Source organism: Guyanagaster necrorhizus, assembly GCF_019112545.1.
Source record: "Guyanagaster necrorhizus MCA 3950 unplaced genomic scaffold BT62scaffold_2, whole genome shotgun sequence".
In the NCBI taxonomy this organism is placed as follows: domain Eukaryota; kingdom Fungi; phylum Basidiomycota; class Agaricomycetes; order Agaricales; family Physalacriaceae; genus Guyanagaster; species Guyanagaster necrorhizus.
This window is the reverse complement of record NW_025064881.1, coordinates 41601-63354: the sequence shown is the minus strand read 5'-3', so window position 1 is coordinate 63354 and position 21754 is coordinate 41601. Positions and strand designations below refer to the sequence as shown.

The 21754-nt window shown below is 47.6% G+C and overlaps 8 protein-coding genes and 1 non-coding gene across 9 annotated transcripts; 6 read left to right on the top strand and 3 right to left on the bottom strand.

Annotated features, from left to right (window-relative positions):
• Positions 1-56: 56 nt before the first annotated feature.
• BT62DRAFT_999382 (uncharacterized protein) lies at positions 57-1619 on the top strand (the record flags this gene model as incomplete). The annotated part of the gene is made up of 4 exons (XM_043190805.1): positions 57-72; positions 120-208; positions 518-1454; positions 1513-1619. The coding sequence occupies 4 exons, from the start codon at positions 57-59 to the stop codon at positions 1617-1619; spliced, it is 1149 nt and encodes a 382-aa protein (XP_043045206.1).
• Positions 1620-2545: 926 nt separating this feature from the next.
• On the bottom strand, positions 2546-4434 carry BT62DRAFT_999381 (uncharacterized protein; the record flags this gene model as incomplete). Its single annotated transcript, XM_043190804.1, has 8 exons — positions 2546-2647; positions 2718-2857; positions 3168-3177; positions 3225-3368; positions 3430-3471; positions 3523-3546; positions 3602-3774; positions 4254-4434. The coding sequence occupies 8 exons, from the start codon at positions 4432-4434 to the stop codon at positions 2546-2548; spliced, it is 816 nt and encodes a 271-aa protein (XP_043045205.1).
• BT62DRAFT_t26 lies at positions 2602-2695 on the top strand. Its single transcript has one exon. It is a non-coding gene; the product is annotated as a tRNA-Lys (tRNA).
• A 1664-nt stretch (positions 4435-6098) lies between the features above and the next one.
• Positions 6099-7238, top strand: BT62DRAFT_915562 (uncharacterized protein; the record flags this gene model as incomplete). Its single annotated transcript, XM_043183947.1, has 1 exon — positions 6099-7238. One exon carries the CDS (start codon positions 6099-6101, stop codon positions 7236-7238), a length of 1140 nt encoding a protein of 379 aa, XP_043045204.1.
• Positions 7239-9939: 2701 nt separating this feature from the next.
• Positions 9940-11267, bottom strand: BT62DRAFT_990182 (uncharacterized protein). Its single transcript, XM_043190209.1, has 2 exons — positions 11181-11267; positions 9940-11107 (listed from the first exon to the last, which is right to left on the bottom strand). Exons 1-2 carry the CDS (start codon positions 11247-11249, stop codon positions 10016-10018), a joined length of 1161 nt encoding a protein of 386 aa, XP_043045203.1. The 5' UTR covers positions 11250-11267; the 3' UTR covers positions 9940-10015.
• A 131-nt stretch (positions 11268-11398) lies between these two features.
• On the top strand, positions 11399-11850 carry BT62DRAFT_262042 (uncharacterized protein). Its single transcript, XM_043180280.1, has 3 exons — positions 11399-11538; positions 11594-11607; positions 11663-11850. Exons 1-3 carry the CDS (start codon positions 11463-11465, stop codon positions 11780-11782), a joined length of 210 nt encoding a protein of 69 aa, XP_043045202.1. The 5' UTR covers positions 11399-11462; the 3' UTR covers positions 11783-11850.
• A 2467-nt stretch (positions 11851-14317) lies between these two features.
• Positions 14318-15865, top strand: BT62DRAFT_915560 (uncharacterized protein; the record flags this gene model as incomplete). Its single annotated transcript, XM_043183946.1, has 8 exons — positions 14318-14506; positions 14528-14706; positions 14771-14889; positions 15031-15122; positions 15148-15338; positions 15387-15508; positions 15675-15766; positions 15788-15865. The coding sequence occupies 8 exons, from the start codon at positions 14318-14320 to the stop codon at positions 15863-15865; spliced, it is 1062 nt and encodes a 353-aa protein (XP_043045201.1).
• Positions 15866-18544: 2679 nt separating this feature from the next.
• BT62DRAFT_261992 (uncharacterized protein) lies at positions 18545-19981 on the top strand. The gene is made up of 4 exons (XM_043180279.1): positions 18545-18715; positions 18769-19465; positions 19557-19791; positions 19850-19981. The coding sequence occupies exons 1-3, from the start codon at positions 18647-18649 to the stop codon at positions 19787-19789; spliced, it is 999 nt and encodes a 332-aa protein (XP_043045200.1). The 5' UTR covers positions 18545-18646; the 3' UTR covers positions 19790-19791; positions 19850-19981.
• A 1123-nt stretch (positions 19982-21104) lies between these two features.
• BT62DRAFT_999372 (uncharacterized protein) lies at positions 21105-21729 on the bottom strand (the record flags this gene model as incomplete). The annotated part of the gene is made up of 4 exons (XM_043190803.1): positions 21105-21344; positions 21445-21587; positions 21640-21660; positions 21684-21729. The coding sequence occupies 4 exons, from the start codon at positions 21727-21729 to the stop codon at positions 21105-21107; spliced, it is 450 nt and encodes a 149-aa protein (XP_043045199.1).
• Positions 21730-21754: the final 25 nt, after the last annotated feature.

Sequence of the window (21754 nt, the reverse complement as noted above, 5' to 3'; positions counted from 1 at the left end):
ATGGGAACATCCCCGCCTTTTGTTGACTAACATTTGACTCGCACTCGACAAACGGAATGGATGACTGGAATAGTATGTACAATTGCTTCACATGTATTTTAAGGTCTCATTCCAGCTAGGTGACTTGTCTCCTGAAGAGCTGCTTTTCCGTGCAGCGAAATGCAGTGAGGATCATCGTATCGTTGATATACGTCGACAAGCCGAAATGGTGAGTAGGCTGGAAGTGGACCGACGATAACATACTGGATTTAACATATACATGCATGGCATGGACGCCATGATGCGACAAGTTCGAAGGAGCCAAGAAAAAGATCTAGAAATGCGACAGAGAGCGCTCGTAAATGCTCAGATAAGCAAACCAAAGATGCCGCCTCGACGTGTTTGGGATCTCTACAGTAATAGAGTCGTGCCGTACTGGGTTTTTCGAGACCAGAAGAGGCTTTGGGCGATATCGCACACGTGGATGGACAAGAACGATCGCATCGATGTCCTGATGTCCATTAACGGAAACGAATAGCCCGTGCCCATCCCCAAAGACGCCAACCTGAACCTCATACGTATTGAAATGCTCAATCTGGGAGCGGAGTACGTTTGGCTGGATGTTCTCTGTTTGAGACAGAGAGGCAGGTCAAGGAAGGATCTGCGCGAAGAGGAGTGGGAACTCGATGTGCCCACTATCGGGCACGTCTATCGCGTGGCTAAGAGGGTGGTGTATTACTTTAACGGGATGGGCCGACCTTTCGGTTTCTGCACAGGCAACCTGGAAAGACAGCCGTGCTGGTTAAATGGCTCTTGGATGCTACAGGGGATCAGTACCAATAGGGCTATTGGTGGGATTACAGATGGTACTAGCTCTTCAAGCGCCAGGCCGACGGATCAGGAAGATTATCGCGCAGAGAACAAACTGGGAAGACTTCGCAGGGAACTGGAGTGCTTCGATAACCTCGGCTCCTGTCACTCCAATGTGTTTGAAGCCCTGGTGCAGATGCAAGATCTCGTGTCGCAGATTCCTGTGGACAGAGTTGCAGGGCTTGTATTCCTGCTGGAGTCAAACACGATCCTAGCTTACTATGAGACGCAGTCTGTAGAGGATGACTGGACTGCGCTAGTGAACACGATGTATAAGGTGTATCGTGCCCAATTGCTCCTTGCATATCCATACCCCAGAGGCGGAGCCATGAAATGGCGACCAACATGGAAGCAAGTTATGACCGGGAAGCTGCCGTCAATTGGCAGGGACTCGTACATCTGCGAAGATCTTCGTTGGGATGAAAAGACGGGAGCCGACACGTATCATGGGTACTTGATTCACAGTGGGTTGGTGCGAGGACTGGCCACCGAAGACCCGGAAGGAGGATTGAGAGGCGGAGAGTTGATGTCAGAGACTGGAAAGGAAAGAGCCTTACGATTCAAATCGTCGCCGCACATATGTACGGTTAGGGAGCAGCGGACTAGTCCCAGGTCACATAGAAGGACAATGGGCAGTTGGAAAGTTGACATCCTTTGAGTTAGGAGGGAAGCTCGAGAAAGTATCAGTGTTCGAAATTCCCGATGAGGACGAGTCGCAGAGACCGAATAACATGCGCATCGCTAGTCGGTCGCAGACTACTCTGATTTGATGTTAAGCAATGGTTATCATATTTGAATCATTTCTGATGGGAAAATACCCAAATGCTTGAGTAGGCCTGGGGTCGGCCATTACTTTGGTAAAGGAACGAGTGCTTTTATATATCCTACTACAGAGCCAAGCCACTGGCCAACCCGTTGATCCTGATAACAGAGTAAAGAGTGTTGGAAGAGAGCTCACCTCATTCCCTCCAACATTTTGGTAAAACTTACTCTGAACTCACATAAACCAAGAGATAAGCAAACAATACTGGAGCTGAATTTAATTTGACTGCGCCTACCAGAGTACTACCATAGAGATGGTATGATCTCCAATGATGGACAACCCTACTGTAGTTGCTGTTATATTGTCGCAAATTCACCAGCTACTCTCCCAGTATGATATGAACAAACATGGAGCCAACTCCATTGACCAAAGAACGATGTAGCAGAACACACTGCAAGTTCAAGCAGCGCGACAGCAAGAAGAAAGAGATACTTCTCTGATGGTTCCTCACCCCAAGACAACTTGTCTGACATCTATCATAGAATCTATATTTAAAGTTGCAGCAATCTTGAAAGAAAAAAAAACGCAACGGCTAACGGTGTTTGGGAAATTTTTAAAGATCAACAAGGGACTAGAGCTTCGCACCGGTTGTACGGGTACTATATTCGTACCTTTAGTCCATTTTGGACCATACGAGTCCTATATGGGTACCTGAAAACAGACAAATTAGTGAGTTTTTTCGACCAGTGTGGACATCAAAATGACGAAAGCTGACCATATCCGCCATATTGAGCCCTACTCTTATAGGTAACCGTCGGTATATATACGGTAATGACGGCCGTCACCATTACCGTAGTGTCAAAGCCAAATTTTCTGACAGTTTACGGCCGTCTTCTGTAACCCTGTATACCATATAACATACGGCGCGACGAACTACAAGGTAACAGCGCGCATAGGAAAAATAGAGAGAACGCCATGAGCTTTGTATTGTCTGCCTAGCTCAATCGGATAGAGCGTCAGACTCTTATTACAGACCTGGGGCGTGTCATGTGAAGGTTGTGAGTTCCACCCTCACGGTGGGCTATATGTCATGTTTACGACTCACCTTTTTGACACAGAACATTTCCCTTCTTCCTCTAATCCAAGCAACTGAGGCCTGAGAGTCGTTAGCGGCTGACCCAGAAGGCATATTTTTGGATGGCGAGATTTCAGGAGGTAGACTGGAAATGTAATGGCTAACCTTGGCTGTACTTCCTGATAGTTAGATACTCTGCATGCCTGCTTTGATGTCGACGGTCACTGTGATGCTGTCACTCACACACAAAATGTTGCATTGGCATGACAGCAGTTCTTCAAGAGGTGATTCATAGTATTTGTCTGTTGACCATAGCAGCTGAGTCTATGAGAAATTAAACAATTTCAGATCTTGGATCAAATCTCTGATATATATATATATATAGACGGTTGTCGGTGCTAAAAAAAGATGCCACCACCATCGCATGTGTAATTGTGTCGCGTCTCGAACAGCATGCGGTGGATCTCAATGAGCACCAACATGTTGTCCCCTGCCAACAGGTCAGACCATGTCTCGCAAAGTGAAAAATATGCCTACCAAGAAGTCTATCTTCAAGTCATCGATGTGTTTTCTGTAACCTTGGATGGAGTTGTTGACGTGAAGGACGCTCTTGATTCTGCAGTGTTTCTGCTGCATATCTTCAAGATCTTGGGCTACGCCCGCGAGATATCCGTCGCTTGACTAGTAGCTGTGGAGGAAATACAGTGTGTGAGAACAATGATATACCCTTCCATGTCCGCACAAATGTCCTTGAAATATACAGCTCGACGCTACCCCAGGCGTACTGACAAGGGCTTTGAGAACATCGACTGTATTGGTGATGCTCTCACATCACGTCCTTTTTGTTCTTTCCCATTTTCTATTGGCAGTGCAGAGTCAGACGAAAGGAAAAAGGCAGGCTGCGGTATACAAACCTGGAGCAGGTCTATGGCTGCTACGGCGATGGTGACGAGTTTCTCGACGCATGGTATACTGGAAGCTTCGATGATGCTGGCGACTTGGAGAGAGGCGTTGAGAGAGGGGTTGGTTGTGGGAGGTATGTACTGTACAGTGTGGGCACCTAGCATCACAGCGATGGGCAGACGCACTGTGAAATGTCATGAGGTGATTCCAGACATTTATATATCGTGAAGATCGACCGAATGCAGTGTTATGCAGTAGCAGAGGAAGAATACGTCGTATTCGAGAAAGTAGAGTATCGCATCTTTTGGTGGCGCCAAGAGAGTAAGACAATTATATCGGTTGACAAGGAGCTCTGACATTGGCGAGAATAATTTTGTTACACACCAACGAGAGCGGTAGCAAACTAAACATACTAGCAAGCAGAATGAAAGGATCGCCACCACACTATCAGTCGGAAGGTAATGCTTAGTGTATCAATAAGAATCAACGCTAATAATAGAGATACTTATTTTCTTGGGGGATATTTATTGTAATGTTAAGATTGGGGGAAAATGGAATTGTACTCTCGGTCTTCGCAAGGCTTTATCGATCTAATGTCCATTCTCTTCTTGAAGAAGTTGGCTCAGACGAAATAACAATGCTCATTGCCAGTAAAATAATCACTTTCATCGTCCAACAGCGTATGATCAGGTCGGTAGAAACATGGATGACGCCGAGCAGTGAAACAGAATCTGCAAAGCTTGGAAGCCATGGCAGAAAAGGCCGCCGATTCCCACGCCATCGACGCGATTTTCGGGCCGGTCTTCCCTGGCTTCGTTTGAACAACCGTCATGCATCTTTCCATTATCGACGTCCCAGGACCATCTTCCGCTCACTTAAAGCTGTATTACTGCAAAGTGGCCAAAGAACGGACAAGAAGGCTGTGCTCTAAGCGCTTTATGGTCAGCTGATGGTGCACTAGCCTATTTCAGGTTGGACAGTAATGACTTGACTTCTGTGGGATCCTTAGACACAACTCATCAACCGGCCAGAATTCGACCATCGTCCTACGATATAACGCTATTCAATTGTGAACCGGGAAGCCTACGAATCTCAGTATGGTCATGGCTGAAATTCGGGACCGAAGTCGTCTCTATGTGTATTTTGTACAGGAGCTCATGAATTTGCATTCACAGACTATGGAACCATATAGAATGTGAAGCAATGTCTTCTGCCCGGTTGCGCGTGTAGCACTAGAATCTGCCAAACACGTTACGCGGCTGCGTATGCAAGAACAGTTGTCATGTGATCGTATCTTTTTTCTAAGGCTACCGTGACGATTTGCCTGCTCCCTTCACAGCACAAAGATTCGTTATGATTTGGGTTGGCCCTGTCAGTGGACTGCTGTACATTGCTTGTGTCCTGAATTAATGCTCTTGCATCGGTGGTTTCCTTCGTGCAGTTGTCAACCACCTGGAAACCAAGGAAGACCCCTCTGATGTCGTCAGTTCGACCTAGACCTACAGACCTAGAGTCAGAATCCAACCCGAACTTAGGGTTAAGCGGTCACTAAGTCCACGTGGACAATTCCCGTCTTTCATGATTTCTCTTGTCAACATTCGGGGAGTATTACTTGTCCATCCAACAGTAATTTATTACATCCATCGCTTAATGTCACTGATAGCACAGCTATCCTAGTCTGCCAGTGTTTTGGATACAATTTCTATGACACAGCCCGGGATCCATCTTAATCTTCGAGGGACAAGGACAATATCCGCAGCATGATGGAAACAAGTAGGAAGTCCTATGGCGTGTAACTCGGCCTGATTTTCCCAGCCTCTGAAACGGCCGTTAGATCTGCGCTGCGAGCAGTGTGGAACAGACGGGCTCTCCCCTCATACAGCAAACACGGGCACAGGACGGAGCATACAACGGCGGTGAAAATGGACAGTGGTGGTCGGCTGTACGCAGGAATATAGCAGCCCCCAGCACGATGTCGTGCCTTCCCCTAAGCAATCTCAAAGACAGACAACGTAGTGAATATAATATTTCTTTTTTTACCGTGCATTCTAATTTACCCCTGATCAGATTGGCAGTGTTAGGCTGTCCGTTCCGGAGATATCATTTGCCCTGTTCATTGAGTCCGAGAATCCGTCCTGACCTACATCGATTCTTCCGCAGTGTCTCGCGTACATGGCGTGGAGAAGTCTGCATCCCAGAAGACATCTGAAAAAAAAAACACCAAAACTTGCCACAACAACGTGCCCCTTCGCTTAAGCCTAGTTTTAGGCCTCTCGATTGAAGATCGGATCCACACGTAAACAAGTATTCGGGCCGGACTTCCCAGCCGCACCGCGCCTTTGAGGCTGTGGCAGTGATCGTTGGAAATGCTTTAAGCTGCTATCACGGTACATTTATTCAAAATATGGCACCCATTCGTCCCCACAATAAGACAAGAAGCGGCTGCAAGACGTGCAAGGATCGAAAGGTCAAGGTAGGTACTTTGCCTGCCTCGTTCCGACGACGGTGATGTTGAAATATGGCCAGTGTGACGAAAATCATCCAACATGCGAGAACTGCACGAGGCGAGGGATAGCGTGTGTATGGAGCAATACTGTCCCCAAACGCGAATCACCAGTGCCGGCGGGGGGACGGTCTGCATTGCTAGTCGGACAGTCAAGCTCAAGTTCAAACGAACTCTCCCTGTCGACATGGACCGGCGCAAGTTCATCCGACTCGTTAATCCTTGAATTGATGCACCACTACTCTATATCCGCTTCCTACTCACTCTCCTCAGATCCCGACGCGTCTCGAGTGTGGAGCATCGTCGTTCCCAAAATGGCCTTTGATCCCTCGAACCAGTGTCTCCTTCACGCCATTCTCGCCATTTCCGCTCTTCACATTCACCACACGGATCCGACGGCCCCTCCCCGGTACGCTGCAGCCGCCCGCACATTTTATCACCAGGCGAAAATCGACTTGGACGATGATTCCGCAGACATCAACGCCGCCCTCGTTGCCCTGTCTCTCGTTGGACGCTATGAATTCGCCTCATCCGCCAAATTGTGCCCGCTGTCCTCCGGCGACTCGGATTGGTACATCACCACTTGCGCCGTGCGCCGTAACATCGCAAAGCGCCGGACCGAGCTCCAAGACACTGTCTTTCAGTCGCTCTTGGGCGCCATGGCGCCGGATAATCTACCCACGTCCTTGGAGGAACCGTTCCCGTCGTCGTTGTCGACGATCCTGAGCACAGCTCCGGATGTGGAGGAGCTGCGCGACGCGTCGGTGCACGTCGCCTATGTCGATTCGATACACGTCCTGGAGATCGCATGGCGGGCTTCGCTCAATCGATGCATGGGCACGTGGTGGTATTGGATGTCCCATACGTTCTTTCGTTTATTGGAAGAGGAGAGACCCCGTGCGCTTGTCATATTAGCGCACTACTGTGTTATGATGAAGCATGTCACTCGGGATGGCCCGTGGTGGATGAAGAAGCAGTGGGACAGAGAGGCTGCGCGGATCGTCACCATGCTTGATGAGCGGTGGGCTCCGTGGTTAGGATGGCTCGAGAGTCAGTTGGATGAAAAGCGAGATGGTCACGTTTTCGATTTTACAGGTGTGGATATTCTGACTTGGCTCAGCGCAGGGGACGGTGATCATGTCTAGTTTGCACCATGATAACGAAAGATAGAATATATATCGTAACTATATACCATTTAGAAGATGAAAAGGTCTTGTATCAAAGCATGTGTGGTAAATAAGATAGGGACATTAGTGTCTCTTGAACAGATGACCATAGCAAGCCAATGAATATAGCCTATACTGGCTTTTCCCTGAGCAATGTCTAAACTTATGGTACCAGCATAAACACTTGAAGAGCAGTGTTTGGTAATGATGTCGGTGGGGTAGACAGTGAGTATTAGAGGGTGCGAGGTAGCGTCAATGAAGTAGTAAGGATACCAGAGGTGAAGGCAATGTGACCCAGATTTACAAAAGAGGTGAGCTGTATAACAATTGAGAGGAAGCCAAACAAGCAGAATAGTCTCTTAGTCGAAGCATAATTGTTGTATGTCTCAATGAAAGTTCCACATCTGTCGATCTCGATAATATCATGAATAGAACTGAAAAGTTCCAGGACAAAGTATTCAGCACATTGTATGTCTTAAGAGTGAAATCGAGATGAAATAATCAACTCACCACTGCTGATCAAGTGGAACAGCCATTTTCCCACCTATATAAATTCAGGATGTTACAGTAAACGACATATATTGATTATCCTGCTCATTGGAACTGCTCCTATCGAATCTCAACATTCCCGACACATTATCATTCACACATTATCGATGCCACCATATCCCAGGATGATGTCTTGGCTATTCCTGTGCCATGGCTGCAAAAACACGTTCCTTTCCTGTGAAGCCGTCACTGTATGTGAGTGTGGTGCATTCTGGTACACCCACATGCACCGCCATTACAGAAACCATACCAATACCTCGTCTTTGCGCCCGTCCTCCCCCTACCCATCGCGTCTCTTCCACAAAGTCTAGATACACAGAACAGACACGTCCCAGAGTTCGACGTCTCCTTCTGATGACAAAGAGGAGAAGGAGGCGCCGAGTTACACGCTCCGGCCTGGGTAGGAGGAATGTCATTCCCTCCGTGCGGACGGGGAGAAGAAGTTTGATATTGCGCGCTGTATGAGCGGTAAACAGAAATATGCCGATATAAGGAACAAGGAAGTGCCTGACAACCAGTCGGTCCCGACCACATCCGCAAATCAGAGGACCAAATTAAATTTCTAGTTAGGCGGGTGAATTAGGATCGCTCTCGATTTCCGTGGCGCCTCTAAATTCAGCAGATGTCGGGGGAGCTTCAAGTTTTTGGTTAGGATTTAAGAATAGCATTGTTTGGATGTTCCCGGAAGATTCTTCTGGAGTTTTTCCAGTCCTTATTTCATTTTTTTCAGTGGGACATTATTCAGACTATTTACGATACAGGAGCTAGTCCCTATCCCTTTTCATTAATGGGCATGGTTTTTTTTTGATGCATTCTGTGTGACATGGATGTGATTGATGTTGAAGAAAATTGGTAAATCTGTGCCCTTTGACCTTTCGCTTGTGCATGATATTACCTTACTTCAAGGAGTCTCATCTCTCCAATGACAGGAACTATATGCTCTGTTAGGAATACAAATACTTTAGATAGTTTACAAGCTAATGCTATCTTGTCTTTTACCTAAGGCTTCCTGAAAGTAGCGAGAGAATTGGAGTTCAAATTACCTAAGAGAACCTTGTATCAGGTCGGAGCAAAAAGCAAACCTTGTGTGCTACTTCGCACCGAGACAAGGGTATACATATACTAAGCATTCTTATTTCCTGTCTGTCTCTTGGTTTCTTCATCAGGCATGGATTCCAGAACTGTGGCGATGGCCCTGAGCAGAGAGGTGGGAGCATTGAATTCCCGCAGCTCGGCCCAAATCCCATCTCCAGACGCGATAAATCATTTGGTGTGTCCTCACTCACTTGTCAGTATCTACCTTCTTCGGTTATCTTACAGCACACTCAACAATGCAGGAATTAACTCTACAGCATACCACCTGTTATGCCCGTGGTTGGAGTTTCCGGTTTGTTCATGACAAAAGGCAGTACTCATCTGTACGCTACTCGAGGGTCCGTTTCACCCTACCTTGGCGGCGTACGGATGTTGGTGTGGCTTACTAGGAAAAGGAAAAGAACGAGGTAAATGCCAAGGAGCATGCAAGAAAAGCAGGGAGCACCGTATGCTATGTGAAATGTAAGATCTAAGCACAATAACAGTGGGCGTAGAAAGTTTCGAGATGCCATCAACATGGAGACTCGGATGGATCCTTTAGTAGCTCGCAATGCTCTGCTGTAGAGATAACAGGGCATGCCGCGGGGTATAGGGAATATTAAGTGCAAGCAACCGTTGCATCAGGAGTGTTGATTTTCTTCAGTGTCGATGAGTTTCCGAGACGCCGTTGATGATCTAAAGACGGACTTTTTGATATGCTTCTAATTCCTTTTTTTTCGTGCGCTCTCTAACATTGTTCTACTGTAGATCCATGCAACTATTATGTGCACTGCCTTGTAGTTAGTTGTGCGCCACTCAGAAGGGGTTCATTTTCCGGATCCCGGAAAGGCACGCCTTGTTGTTTTAACCTGATCTGAAGGGTTTTTTTACAACAGCTCGGTGCCAGTAGGAATTTCATTTATTCCCATAGCGTCGAAACATCCGGTCAGTCGGAATATGGTGGTGAACGGGGACGGCGACGCCAGAAACCCTCGACGGCGTTAAACATACTTTACCTGGCGTTAGGGTTCTTTATTCTCGACACTACCGCACCTTTCCAGTTACGTGATGGTATATACGTTCGGGTTGTGTATATACAAAGATTGCTATCTTTCGACGCAGGATGTCGCAAACTAGAAATGACCAACGTCTCCGTCTCCTGCACTGAGCCAGGCCAGAAATTCCAAGCCTGTAGAATCAAAAATCTTACTATTACGCTCCTGATCCAACTGCGTCTCGAGCCATCCTAACCACGGAGCCCACCGCGCATCAAGCATAGCGACGATCCGCGCAGCCTCATTGCCCCATTGCTTCTTCGCCCACCACGGCCCATCCTGCGTGACGCATTTCATCATAGCACAGTAATGCGCCAATATGATGAGCGCACGGGGCCGCTGCTCCTCCAGCAGATGAAAGAACGTATGCGACATCATACGCCACCATACCCCTATGCATTTATTAAACGAAGCCGTCCACGCCATTTCCAGGAAATGTATCGAATCCTGATAGGCGGCGCGTACCGACGCGTCATGCAGCTCCTCAACGTCCGGAGCGGTGCTCAGGAGCGTCGAAAACGATAATGGGAATTGTTCGTCCAAATTCGTCGGTGAAGATGGCGGCGCCATAGCACCCAGCAGCGAACGCAGAACATTACCCTGCAGCTCTGTCCGATGCGTTTCGATGTTACGGTTAATGGCGCCGATGGTGATGTACCAGTCCAAGTCGCCCGTGTATGGGAGTACTCCGGCCGATGCAGCGAATTCATATCGCGCAACGAGCGACAATGCGATGAGGGCGGCGTTTATGTCCGCAGTCCCCTCTTTCCCCGAGTCTATGTCGATCTTCGCTTGTTGATAAAAAGTGTGGGCGGCCGCAGCATACCGAGGGGGGGACGTGGGATCGGCGTGGTGGATGTGTAGAGCGGAAAACGCGAGAATGGCATGGAGGAGACAGTGGTTCTGGGGGTCAAAGGCCATTTTGGGAACATTGATGCTCCAGACTCGAGACGCGTCGGGATCGGAAGAGAGTGAGAAGGAAGCAGATGTAGAGTAGTGGTGCATTAATTCAAGGATGAACGGGTTGGTTGAACCCCATGTTAAGAGGGAACCGTCGTTCGAACTTGACAGTTCGCCCCGCATAAGCGCTATTGATGGACCAGTATTACTCCAGGCACATTCTAACCCGCGCCTGGTGCAGTTCTGGCATATGGGAAGACCTTCGTCGCACTGCAAATGCAAATCACTTGAACATGCCCGTCGGCAGATAGGGGGTTGAAAAGGTATGGCTCAGAGTACATACCTTGACCCTGCGCTGCTTACACGTTTTGCAGCCGCTTCTTGTCTTACGGTGAGGACGAATGGGTGCCATGTTGTGTCGACGTTGGTGAAAGCAGCTTAAAGTATTTCTCACGATCAGTTGCCACAGCCTCAACGCTCGGAAGTCCGTCCCGAATACTTTTTTTTCTCATGGCGATCCGATCGTTAAACGAAAAAGGCAAATTTCGGCTTGACCAATGAGGCACATTGCCGTTGCAAATACAGTTTTTCCGAATGCCCTCAGCAATGTAGATTTCTCCACGCCATGTCCGACAGACACTGGGGAAGAATCAACAGGGATCCAGACAGATTCAAGTGTACCCTCTGGTCCAGTAAACAGCGTAAGTGGCTTCCAAAACGGACAGCCCAACAATAAGCTGATCAGGGTTGTATTAGAAGGCAAGTTAAATGTGTAGATTCCTACCGTTCAGTTCTCACGGCCGATTCTGACGACGGGGAAATTAGACCGCGTTACTACGGCGGAACGCTATAGAACATGATATTTGTGTCCATCATGCTGCGGACATTGCCCTCGTCACTCCTCGTACAGAAATGCAGATCAGAAGGTTCTCGGGCTGTGTCTAGCTGTATCGCAAGGGATTGGGGTAGCTATGCTACAACATGTACCAGCGAAAGAAATGATGAACAGTATGGATTGTTTCCTTTCGAAGAGGAGCAATAGTTCCTACACATTAGCGATACAAGTCATAATAGGTAGGACTTCGACTTTCTGCTTAAAAGAAACTTTAGGTCAGGTTTATACTGAAGCTAGGACAAATTTATGACGTAAAAGGCGTCTTCCTCCAGTTTCCGTGCTGATGACTGGCGGATCGGATTTCTCCTCCTCGTAACACAACCAAGTTGAACCAATCAACAAGCATATAAGGAGCTGTCTCCACAAACCTAGTGAGTCTTGAGCGCTTGAAAACTGCGCAGAGAGAAGAAAACCGCGTCAGTTTAGCGTTAGAAGAAAAGATATGAACATACAATGTCTGTGATGGGAATATTGTGGTCGTGGGTCTACGCGGGTAGCCGTAATGCTATCCATGCATCTACTGAAGTGATGCTACGTTGTTAGACAGCGGAACTGATTACGATTACTTCACCGTGCGCCGGCGCCGGTCCTTTTATTCTACTTACTACCATCCTTGTCTCCCTACGGCCCTGACCAGGATTTACAGAGCTGTCAGACAGCCGACATAATCGTCCTACATGCTTCGCTACCAAAAGACGCGCTACTCTCGATAGTCCGCCGTCTTCAACACCATCTGTTCTTCCTCGCATATCGTATGTCACTGCTCTCAGTATGCCTTCACATGGAAAAGGTATTCACTGCACCTCTACTGACCGCTGCGATGCTAAGCGCCCGTCCTCTACAGCACATACCTTGCTAAACACCCACCACCATGCCCGCGCTCGACATCTCTCTCCAAATTGCCACCCTCATCGAAGCTTCCGGTATATACCATATACTGAGAAACTCGCCATGGTTTCTGTAGCTGTCATAGACCTGCTCCAGGTTTGTACTCTCACAACGCTCTGTGCAATCACTCGCACCTTAAACGTTTCGTTCAAGCAATGGTCGCATGTCCGAGAACGCAGAGGAAGAGATCTGACAGGTACACTCATCCTTTTTTCTATTGGACTTGTGGCTTAACCCAGTTGGTCGAAGACAGGAAGAAACATTCCTGAATTCCCCCTGCCTAAATTATTTTCTCCTCTAGCAAGATAACCTGAGACGATGCTCGGTGTATCCTTTCCATCTCTGCTCTATCTTGATAATGGCAAGACTACGATGTATACTTATTTTCCGCTGCACTGATGTCTTTCGATAGGCGATAGGATCGCATCCTTGTTTCCTCGCTACAAGATGGGATGTCGACATTTATACGTTGTACATCGCAGTGGTATAGTTAGAGATTAATAAAGTAACATCGATTATCTTACTACATTGCCTAGACTAAACGGAGCTTTGGTCCGTTATCAGATCGACCATTCGCCGTTGATGTGCTGTTTGATTCAGACAAGGTAAAGTTAGAGGCGACGCTAGTATGACTCAAACCGTGAGCTACGTTTTTCAATTGCACACATTGCGTCTTCTTAATCATGTTGTGGCTCATATCTGTATTACAGCCTAAGGGTAAACCGTCAAATAACATTTGACTTGTTTCTGGCCACGATTCTACTTTATGTCATGTAATGGTGCCAGTGATCTGGAAACTTGTCAACCCTATTTTGATCCAGATCACAACTCATGACCAACTTTTTTTTGTTTAGATGCTACGGGTGAAATATTGTAAGAGAGAGATCGGAGCTTAACAGGTCGTGAAAAATCACAGTTTCTTTCCGTTGCTGCCAGAGTCAACGTTTCTAAGGTAACGTCTTAGCCAAATAATGGTAGGGAATGTAGTCATGTTCCTGTCGGTTTGACTCCGTGATTGAACCCTCTAACAGTCCACGGAGAGAACCTATAATCATTGTCTATAGGAATGGCAAAGCTCGGTTCTTGCGTTGATTACCGCAAATTGAATGCAGTTACCGTACCCTGATGAATTTACTATTGCCTCGGACAGTGGAGTTTTCATGGGTACGTTCATGTGATGATATTTTAGCAGTCGCCGCCCCTCTTGAAGTCAGTATCTTCGTGACCCGCAAGAAACTTGTACCTGCGGGCAGCATCGTTTTATTCAAAGGTCACTGGATGGTACAGGTACACGGTACCCGTAGCGACTGTATGTATACAGGGACGGTGAACCTAACCTGCAGAATGGCTGCGTAAGGACACGAGTTTGTTCTTGAGGACCTGTCAGTTACATGTAGTGAACTGTAAGTTCTGTGCTGAGTCTCGAATACCTAAAGTAAGGAGAAAGAAGTACGAACTAAATAAAAATGTAACTATAGTATGTTGGTATAGCAGAAGGATATTTACCTAAAAGCCGACCGAGGGTTTAGCCATAACTACGGGTATTTGTACGCAACAGTGTGAAATACTCCGTACAGTGGAGCGATGTACAATATAGGTAGTAGGTGCGATCAGAATGTCGGTTATCAGTGCTCATGTCTCCTTCAACATTTAAAAGCGTGTCCATGCTCACCAATGTTTCCCCAGTCAGCCTCACGATGCATCCCAACACACATGCAGTCGAACTGACCCATCCGGCTTCCAGCAGCACCTCTTCGTTGCCAAACTGTCCCACCGTTCACCACTCTCCCGAAAAGTCCACTATAACCGTCGATGCTGAAAAACAAGTCAACCCATGGGATAGCTACGAAGAGGATGAAATGCCCGAAGAGACTCAGCCGCACCTCGTACGCAACCTACGGTTATAGGCTTTCTCTATTTACCGCCGCCTATTCTCAGTCGCAGTCTTAACGAACATGGGTATCTTCATTTCGTATGCAATCCGCAGCTATGAGATTGCACTGGTCGTGGTGGCGAATATCTTTTTCGCTATTCTCATGAGGCAGGGACGCGTTATAAACTCAATTGCGTGCTCTGTTCCCCAATCGTGAGTTCTCTTTGTAGTTCACTGATGCGTTTTCTTACCGAGGTGGCCGTTCTTCATTCGTCAGACTGCTGCGAGAGTGTATCATAATGGAGGCAACCATTCGGGAGCTGCTGCTGTTTGAGGGACATTTTTGCCGATATTTTGGCCATCCAAGTGACCAGGGAACTTGTTCACAGCAAACGGGTACATTTCCCCTCAAAGTGTATGTCTGCGTAATTCTAAACCATCGATACATTTCCAGACTTCAGTAGCTACCGTATCACTGACATACATGGTCCTCGCTTTCTCAGTGGGGATCGTCGTGTTTGCTTGCCCTACCTTCAGGATCAAATGCCATGATGTATTCGGTCCATGGAGTGGACGGCAACTGCATTGGTGTGGTCGCAGGTGCATTTGTGCCTCATTCAGCCATCTACGTTCGTTCTGACAAAGAGGTTGCAGGTCGTCGTCCTCACGAATGATTACAAGGGCGACAAGTCCCTCGGACACGCGCTGGTGCACTCTGCTCCGTGGCTCACTATGGTCCTGAGCTGGTCCATGATTCTTCCGTGGACGAAACTGCAAAAGGTTCCTGCCCGTAGTGGTGTCCTCTCCAATCGTGCCGTCCATCTCTTCTTCGACTACTACGGTCGGTCTTTCTTACACAGATAGTTGGAAATCTCTGACTCTGTTTAACTTAGGCCACATCCAGTTCCAGGCTCGTTCCAGTGGTTCTCCACAGATCCGCTGAATGAATGGCATAGTTTTGCCACCATTGCTGCTCCCGGAGTGACGGGATATTTAATCATTATGTCTGAAGCAGGTAACTGGACGACGGAGATGATCATGAACCCACCGAAGGTGATTTTGGTGAGATGTGTGGTGCGCTTCGGATTGTGCCTCTGTTCCGGAGGGTGCTGTTCATTGCTACTGGCAGTGGCATCGCGCAGTTTACACCTCATATTCTGAGTGTTAAGGTTGAATATAAGCTCTTCTGGATGGCGCCGAATACGTGAACAACATTCGAGACCTGCTGGTCGATGATATATTAGCGATATGGTGGATGAATACAAGCCAGAATGTGTGTGTTATCTCCAACCAGAAACTGACGGAGAAGAAGGTTATATATGGTCTCCGGAATCGAGGTATCCTTGCGTTCAGGGCGGTTTTCGACTCATAGTGCACAATTCCACCTCAGTCGATGTAGATAAATTATTTGCTAACCATGTAGACACTCAAACACAGAGTTTGCTTTGACGTCTTGTTCCTTGCCAACTCAAGTCGACTTCATATCTGCAGTTAAAAATCGGTCACCGATATTCCGCGTCGCGGTAGAATGTACAGTCGTAAAGGTAAATGAAAGGAAAAAAAGGGGCCCAAACAATTCAACTTCGGTTGATCAGAATGGTTATGATAGTGTCGTGAAAGCGTAGCAGCGTTGCATCATTGAAAACTTCACTAAACGGGGAGAAGACTGCGGTACTTCCGCCGTGATTGAGGCTCCGATTTGGTTCTTCCTTTTTTTTTTACCATTACTACCACTCTCCCACTTTACTGATCGATCTTGCCTGATTTGACAACTCCAGCTGTGGACCGATTCGCTGAAGTTAATATCTAACAAGGACTTCAACGTGCACTGCCTCTCCCAGAGGTAGGAAATGATTGCCGAGTACTTCAAGATTCCGGGTGAGTCGCAGAAACGTATGTATCGCCCACCATTTGATTGATACATCATCTCCTGTCGCCTAGTGATTCTTCATCGCCATCAGTTGGTGCTGCATACGATTGAGGTCGTAACTGGCGCCTGATCGATAACCTCGATGCAAGGGACCTAGTCGATGCTGGTGAGACTTGTCATTCTCGGAGTCTTTTTTTTTGCTCAGCCTTCGACAATGCCGACGTCTTCTTCTTTCGAACGGATAAACAAAATCCACCCGACTAGAGTTCCTTACTAAGTATTACTAAGTATTCGACGACTGCATTTCCGCATACGCCCAGTTTTATGGACTCTTCAACAACCCGTTCTTCTCTAAGCATTTGCTTTCCTGTCTTTTTTTGGAGGCGCTATTTTTGCTTCGTATTAAATCGAAGTCTACCTCAACTTTGACACGACTCTTTATGCCGAAATTAACAGCCCTGCCTTAAGAAGATGGATGGCTCAGGAAAGGCACTGCTGGTGAGCGTTAAGAAATCCATGTCTCGTCAACGCTTATTGAGTTTTCCCTTGTTTTCTAGTAATCCTTTGCACAAGCTAGTTGTCGCCGCCCCGGCCTCGTACGAGTGAGGTCGCAATTTATCTAGGAGATGAAGGAGCAGGGATGGGACGGTTTCCCCAGGCAGATCTGAGGATGATGAGCCCTTGTGATTTCGGATACGTCCCTTCTATGTGCTTAGGCGCTGCAGAAGGCTTATTTCCCAGATAACGTGAAACAACTCGGCTAGACCACCATCTTTGTCCTCGACGATCTCGCATATATCTACTCTACGCGAAGGTGTATAGACTCGCTCGCACCCGCCTTGATGACCTGTTCTAACCAAAGGATTTGCGACGACAATATCTCGTTTTCGGGTCAGTTACTCCTTCATTTCGGATGATTATACGTCTCACTTCTTGGATGCAGAATGGCATACCTTGAGGAACTCATCGAGGGTGGCACCAGCTTCGTATGGTGTAATTCTCTGCATGTTGATACCCTTTCGCGTAATGAGCTTCTCCGAACTCACCATAGATCGTTTTAGATCGGATATCTGTATACTGGACCAATACAAACCACCATATCTTCAAATCTTCTACGTGCACTGACCGTGACCATGGACTCAGAGACAAGAGCTCAGTTCCTCTGCTCGGAGAACTCACTTTCCATCGCAGCGTGGTTTGCGCACCACTCCATAGGTTTAATTCAAGCGCCTAGGATCCCTTTTGTGTTCTATGGATGAGTTCTTTTCAATACCACGTAAGAGTCGGGTCGGTAGATAAGTGCCGGGCATGTTGGTTGGTTCAACTTGGTTGTGGGACGGGGAGGATAAATTCGTTCAGCCACTTATCAGCCTGGGAACTGGAGGAAGACGCTTTTCACTTCGTAAATTCGGCCTAGCTCCCGTATTAACCCAATGTTTCTAGGGTTAAGGTTCCGCTGTCTGTTGAGCAGAAAGTCGAGAAGCCCTACCTTTTATGACTTCTCTTGTTAATATCTGGGAACTATAGCTCCTGTTCCAAAGGTAATAATCCATGCTGTTCATCATTTCATTTTCTGAAACATGATGTAGCATAGTTATCGCAATTCCCTAGGGATACAGTTGGACACAGCCCTTCTGATCTGCCTTTGTTCGAAGATTGACGAGGGCAATGTCCGCAGCATGATGGACATAAGTATGATCTTCTATAGCATTCCGCCGTAGTAACGCGGTCTAATTTCGGCGTCTTCAGAATCGGCCGTGGGAACTGAGCGGGAGGAAGAGTCGAGTTCTTCCTCATAACAACGAACACATATGCTCATTCGACTGTAAGTAGAGCATCGGTTCAGTGGATGTATTTATAGCAGCGCAGAGCACGATCCACCTTCCGCTAAGCAACTTCAAAGACGGTTAATCTTAGTGAAGATACATTTAACTTGCCTTCTAATACGACCCCGATCAGCTTGGCATTGTTGGGCTGTCCATTCTGTACTACTTTCGCTGTTCACTGGACATATCCGACGCCGAGGGTGCACTTGAATCTTTCTGGATCCATGTTGATTCTTCCGCAGTGTCTCGCGGACATGGAATGGAGAAATCTGCATCCCAGGAGAAATAACGTAGCACAGCCCTTCAGTTAGGCCGAGTTTAGGCATCTTGATTGATGATCGGATCCGCATGAAACAAAAAAAGTATTCGGGCCGGACTTCGCAGCTGCGCGTTTGAGGCTGTGGTATTGATCGTTGGAAATGCTTTAAGCTGCTTTCGCGGTACATTTATTCAAAATATGGCACCCATTCGTCCTCACAATAAGACAAGAAGCGGCTGCAAAACGTGCAAGGATCGAAAGGTCAAGGTATGTACTTTGCCTGCCTCGTTCCGCCGACGGTGATGTTGAAATATGACTAGTGTGACGAATGTCTTCCCATATGCCAGAACTGCACCAGACGTGGGATAGAATGTGTATGGAGTAGTACTGGTCCATCGGCAGCGCTTGTGCTGCGTGAACCGTCAAGTTCGAATGGACGCTCGACATGGGCCGGCCCGAGTTCATCCGACCCCTTAATTCTTGAATTGATGCACCACTACTCTACATCTGCTTCCTACTCACTCTCTTCTGATCCCGAGGCGTCTCGAATATGGAGTAGCGTCATTCCCAAAATGGCCTTTGACCCACAGAACCAGTATCTCCTCCACGCCATTCTCGCGTTTTCCGCTCTTCACATGCACCATACCGATTCGACGTCCCTTCCTCGGTATGCTGCAGCCGCCCACACTTTTTATCAACAAGCGAAAATCGGCATACACTCTGAAGAAGAGGGGACTGCAGACATAAACGCCGCCCTCATGGCACTATGTCTCGTCGGGCGTTATGAATTCGCCTCATTGGCCAAATTATGCCCGCTGTCCTCCAGCGACTCGGATTGGTACATCACCCATTGTGCCATCCGCCGCAACATTGCAAAGAACCGGACGGAGTCCCAGGATGGTGATTTCCGTTTGCTGCTGCGTGCTATGGCACCGCCATATGTACCGACGAATTTCAACGAAGACTTCCCATTATCCTTGTCGACACTCCTGAGCACAGGTCCGGACGTCAGTAAACGTACGTCCAATATACTATACCATGCTAGCTGACATTCTCATTTTCACTGAAAATATATGTCAACTCGTTATTAACAACGTAAGTTCTCTAGATTTGTTCGTCGTCGTCGTCGTCGTTCGTGTAAAGACAGCTGCGACTGGCAGGTTGGACACTGGGCGTGGTCTACGGCGAGGATGCAAGTCTTCGTCTGGGAGGATGGGACTCACGAAACTCCCGGATAGCCGTCGACCTCGTGTGGTGCGCGCTTTCTCCGAGTCTTCGGAGGGGGCGGGTGCCATCTCACATGTTTTCATACGGCTGACCAGGAGTTGGCTAAATGGGTAGAGGTGAGCGGTATTAATCTTTTCGTCCAGTCATAGTTATTAATAGATGGTTGGATGGTAGTTTCAGATTAGCGTGGAGCGTAACGTGCTGGAACTGTATCGCTAGGTCCAAGAGAGGGAATCGGCAATGGGTAGTGATAGTCTCGGTTGTAGCTACGGACAAGCGGGAATCTACGGCAATGTGATCTCGGAGGAACCGGACCGCGCCAACGCTCCCAGTGCATTATTGGATGGACTCTGGTGTCAAGTTGGGACCGAGGCATGTGATGAGTCAGGAGAGCATCAATATGGGGAGCATAAGGTGATACCGGAGCTTTGTGAAATAGATGTCTACCGCTCGTGACCCTCTGGTCAACGGTTTAGCACTACATTATGTGAAGTTAGAATTTGTTGTACTCAGCGGCGAGCGCTTGTTCGGGTTTGATTTTCGTGATGGTAAAAAGAAACGCTGTTGTAAAAGTATATGTAACAACATGATTGAAATTCTTGGATCGATGTTGGTTTTGGATCTCCTCATAGACCGAAAAAAAAAAACCCTTCAAAGTGGCTGACCCTTTTCAATTCCTTTATTCCTGCCATCATCGACAACGCGGTATATAAATTTCGAGTTTGCCACTTAAGCCAAGGCAGTAAAGAACCTGGAGCAGGGCTACGGCGATCGTGGCGAGTTTCTCGACGTATGGTATACCGGAATCTTCGACGAGACTGGTCATTTGGAGAGAGGCGTGTGTGCTGTAGTGCGTGGGTGCCTGACAGATAGAGGTACGGTGAACGATGTGAGATAATTTTAGGCCTTTTCCATGTGAAGGCGCACCGAATGCAGTGGTGAGGAAGGAGAGTCATGTTTAAGATGGCAGACTATCGAGAGTAGCGTGTCTTTTCGTAGCCAAGCGTGTAAGGCAATTATATCGGCCGACAAGGGGCTATGATATTGGCGAAAATAATTTGTATACCTGAATGAGAGCAGTAGCAAGGTAAAGATGCTAGCAAGTAGACTGAAGGGACCACCACCACACTAGCAGTCGGAGCGTAGTAATACTTGGTGTAGCAATAGAGCTAACGTTAAGACATAGGGATACTTATTGTCTTGGAGATATTATATTGTTAGTTTTAGGAGAACATGGAATACGACCCCCCAGTTTTTGTAAGGTTGAGTTATCGATCTAATGTCCATTTTCTTCTTGAAATAGGTCAGACGGAATAACGATGCTCGCTTGCTAGTAAGCTAATCGGTTTCACCTTTCTAGCATCAGTTCTGCAGAATTACGGATAACGCAATCTCGGGCATAAAGTCAATAGCCATATAAATAACAAGATCAGATGATAACAAGGCCAAGGCCAGCGGCTGGTTCATCCTTGGGGGTGAACGATATAAGCGATGGAGGAGGAGGTCGAGGAATAACAGAGAATCTAGAACCCAAGGAATGCCATCGAACGCTCACGTCGACCAGTTCCCACGCCATTGACGCGATTTTCCGGGACGGTCTTCCCGGTCTGCACTTGGAGCCGAGTTCCGAATCCGATCTGACAAGGAGAGGGTGGGAAACCCGGACTTCCTGACATGAACGGTCAACGCCAAAGCCAATTCAAATGCCGAAGAAGGAACAGAAGTTTCACAAAAATAAAGGTTCGTGCTGCTCGTCATCGTATACTCACAACGCGTCGAGAACGGTATCTCGAACGCAAAGCACGCTCGCCATCCCTCAAGAACACAAGTGACATGTGAACGAAAGGTTTGTCTGGTGGAAAGAAGTGTTCAGCGAGGCTTATTTCCCGAAGGAAATGAGGGAGCAATGGATCTGGAGGGCAGAGAAAGTAAGTCTCGCATTGGATATCATTTCCACCACTTACTGAGGTCCTTGGCATAGGTCGCTGTCGAGCGTCAAATCAACAACGATTATTAATTATCTGCTGGACAATGTCGAAGAGTACATGAGCCATGGACGAGACACCGTAATTGCACAAA

Coding starts and splice junctions, on each gene's coding strand:
- BT62DRAFT_990182 (XM_043190209.1), bottom strand. CDS start 11,249: ATGGCACCCATTCGTCCTCACCGTAAGACAAGAAGCGGCTGCAAAACG. Junction 11,108..11,180: donor GTAAGCAGCGCAGGGTCAAG/GTATGTACTCTG, acceptor TTGCATTTGCAG/TGCGACGAAGGTCTTCCCAT.
- BT62DRAFT_262042 (XM_043180280.1), top strand. CDS start 11,463: ATGTCCGACAGACACTGGGGAAGAATCAACAGGGATCCAGACAGATTC.
- BT62DRAFT_261992 (XM_043180279.1), top strand. CDS start 18,647: ATGGCACCCATTCGTCCTCACAATAAGACAAGAAGCGGCTGCAAAACG. Junction 18,716..18,768: donor GCAAGGATCGAAAGGTCAAG/GTATGTACTTTG, acceptor AAATATGACTAG/TGTGACGAATGTCTTCCCAT. Junction 19,466..19,556: donor AGGTCCGGACGTCAGTAAAC/GTACGTCCAATA, acceptor TAAGTTCTCTAG/ATTTGTTCGTCGTCGTCGTC.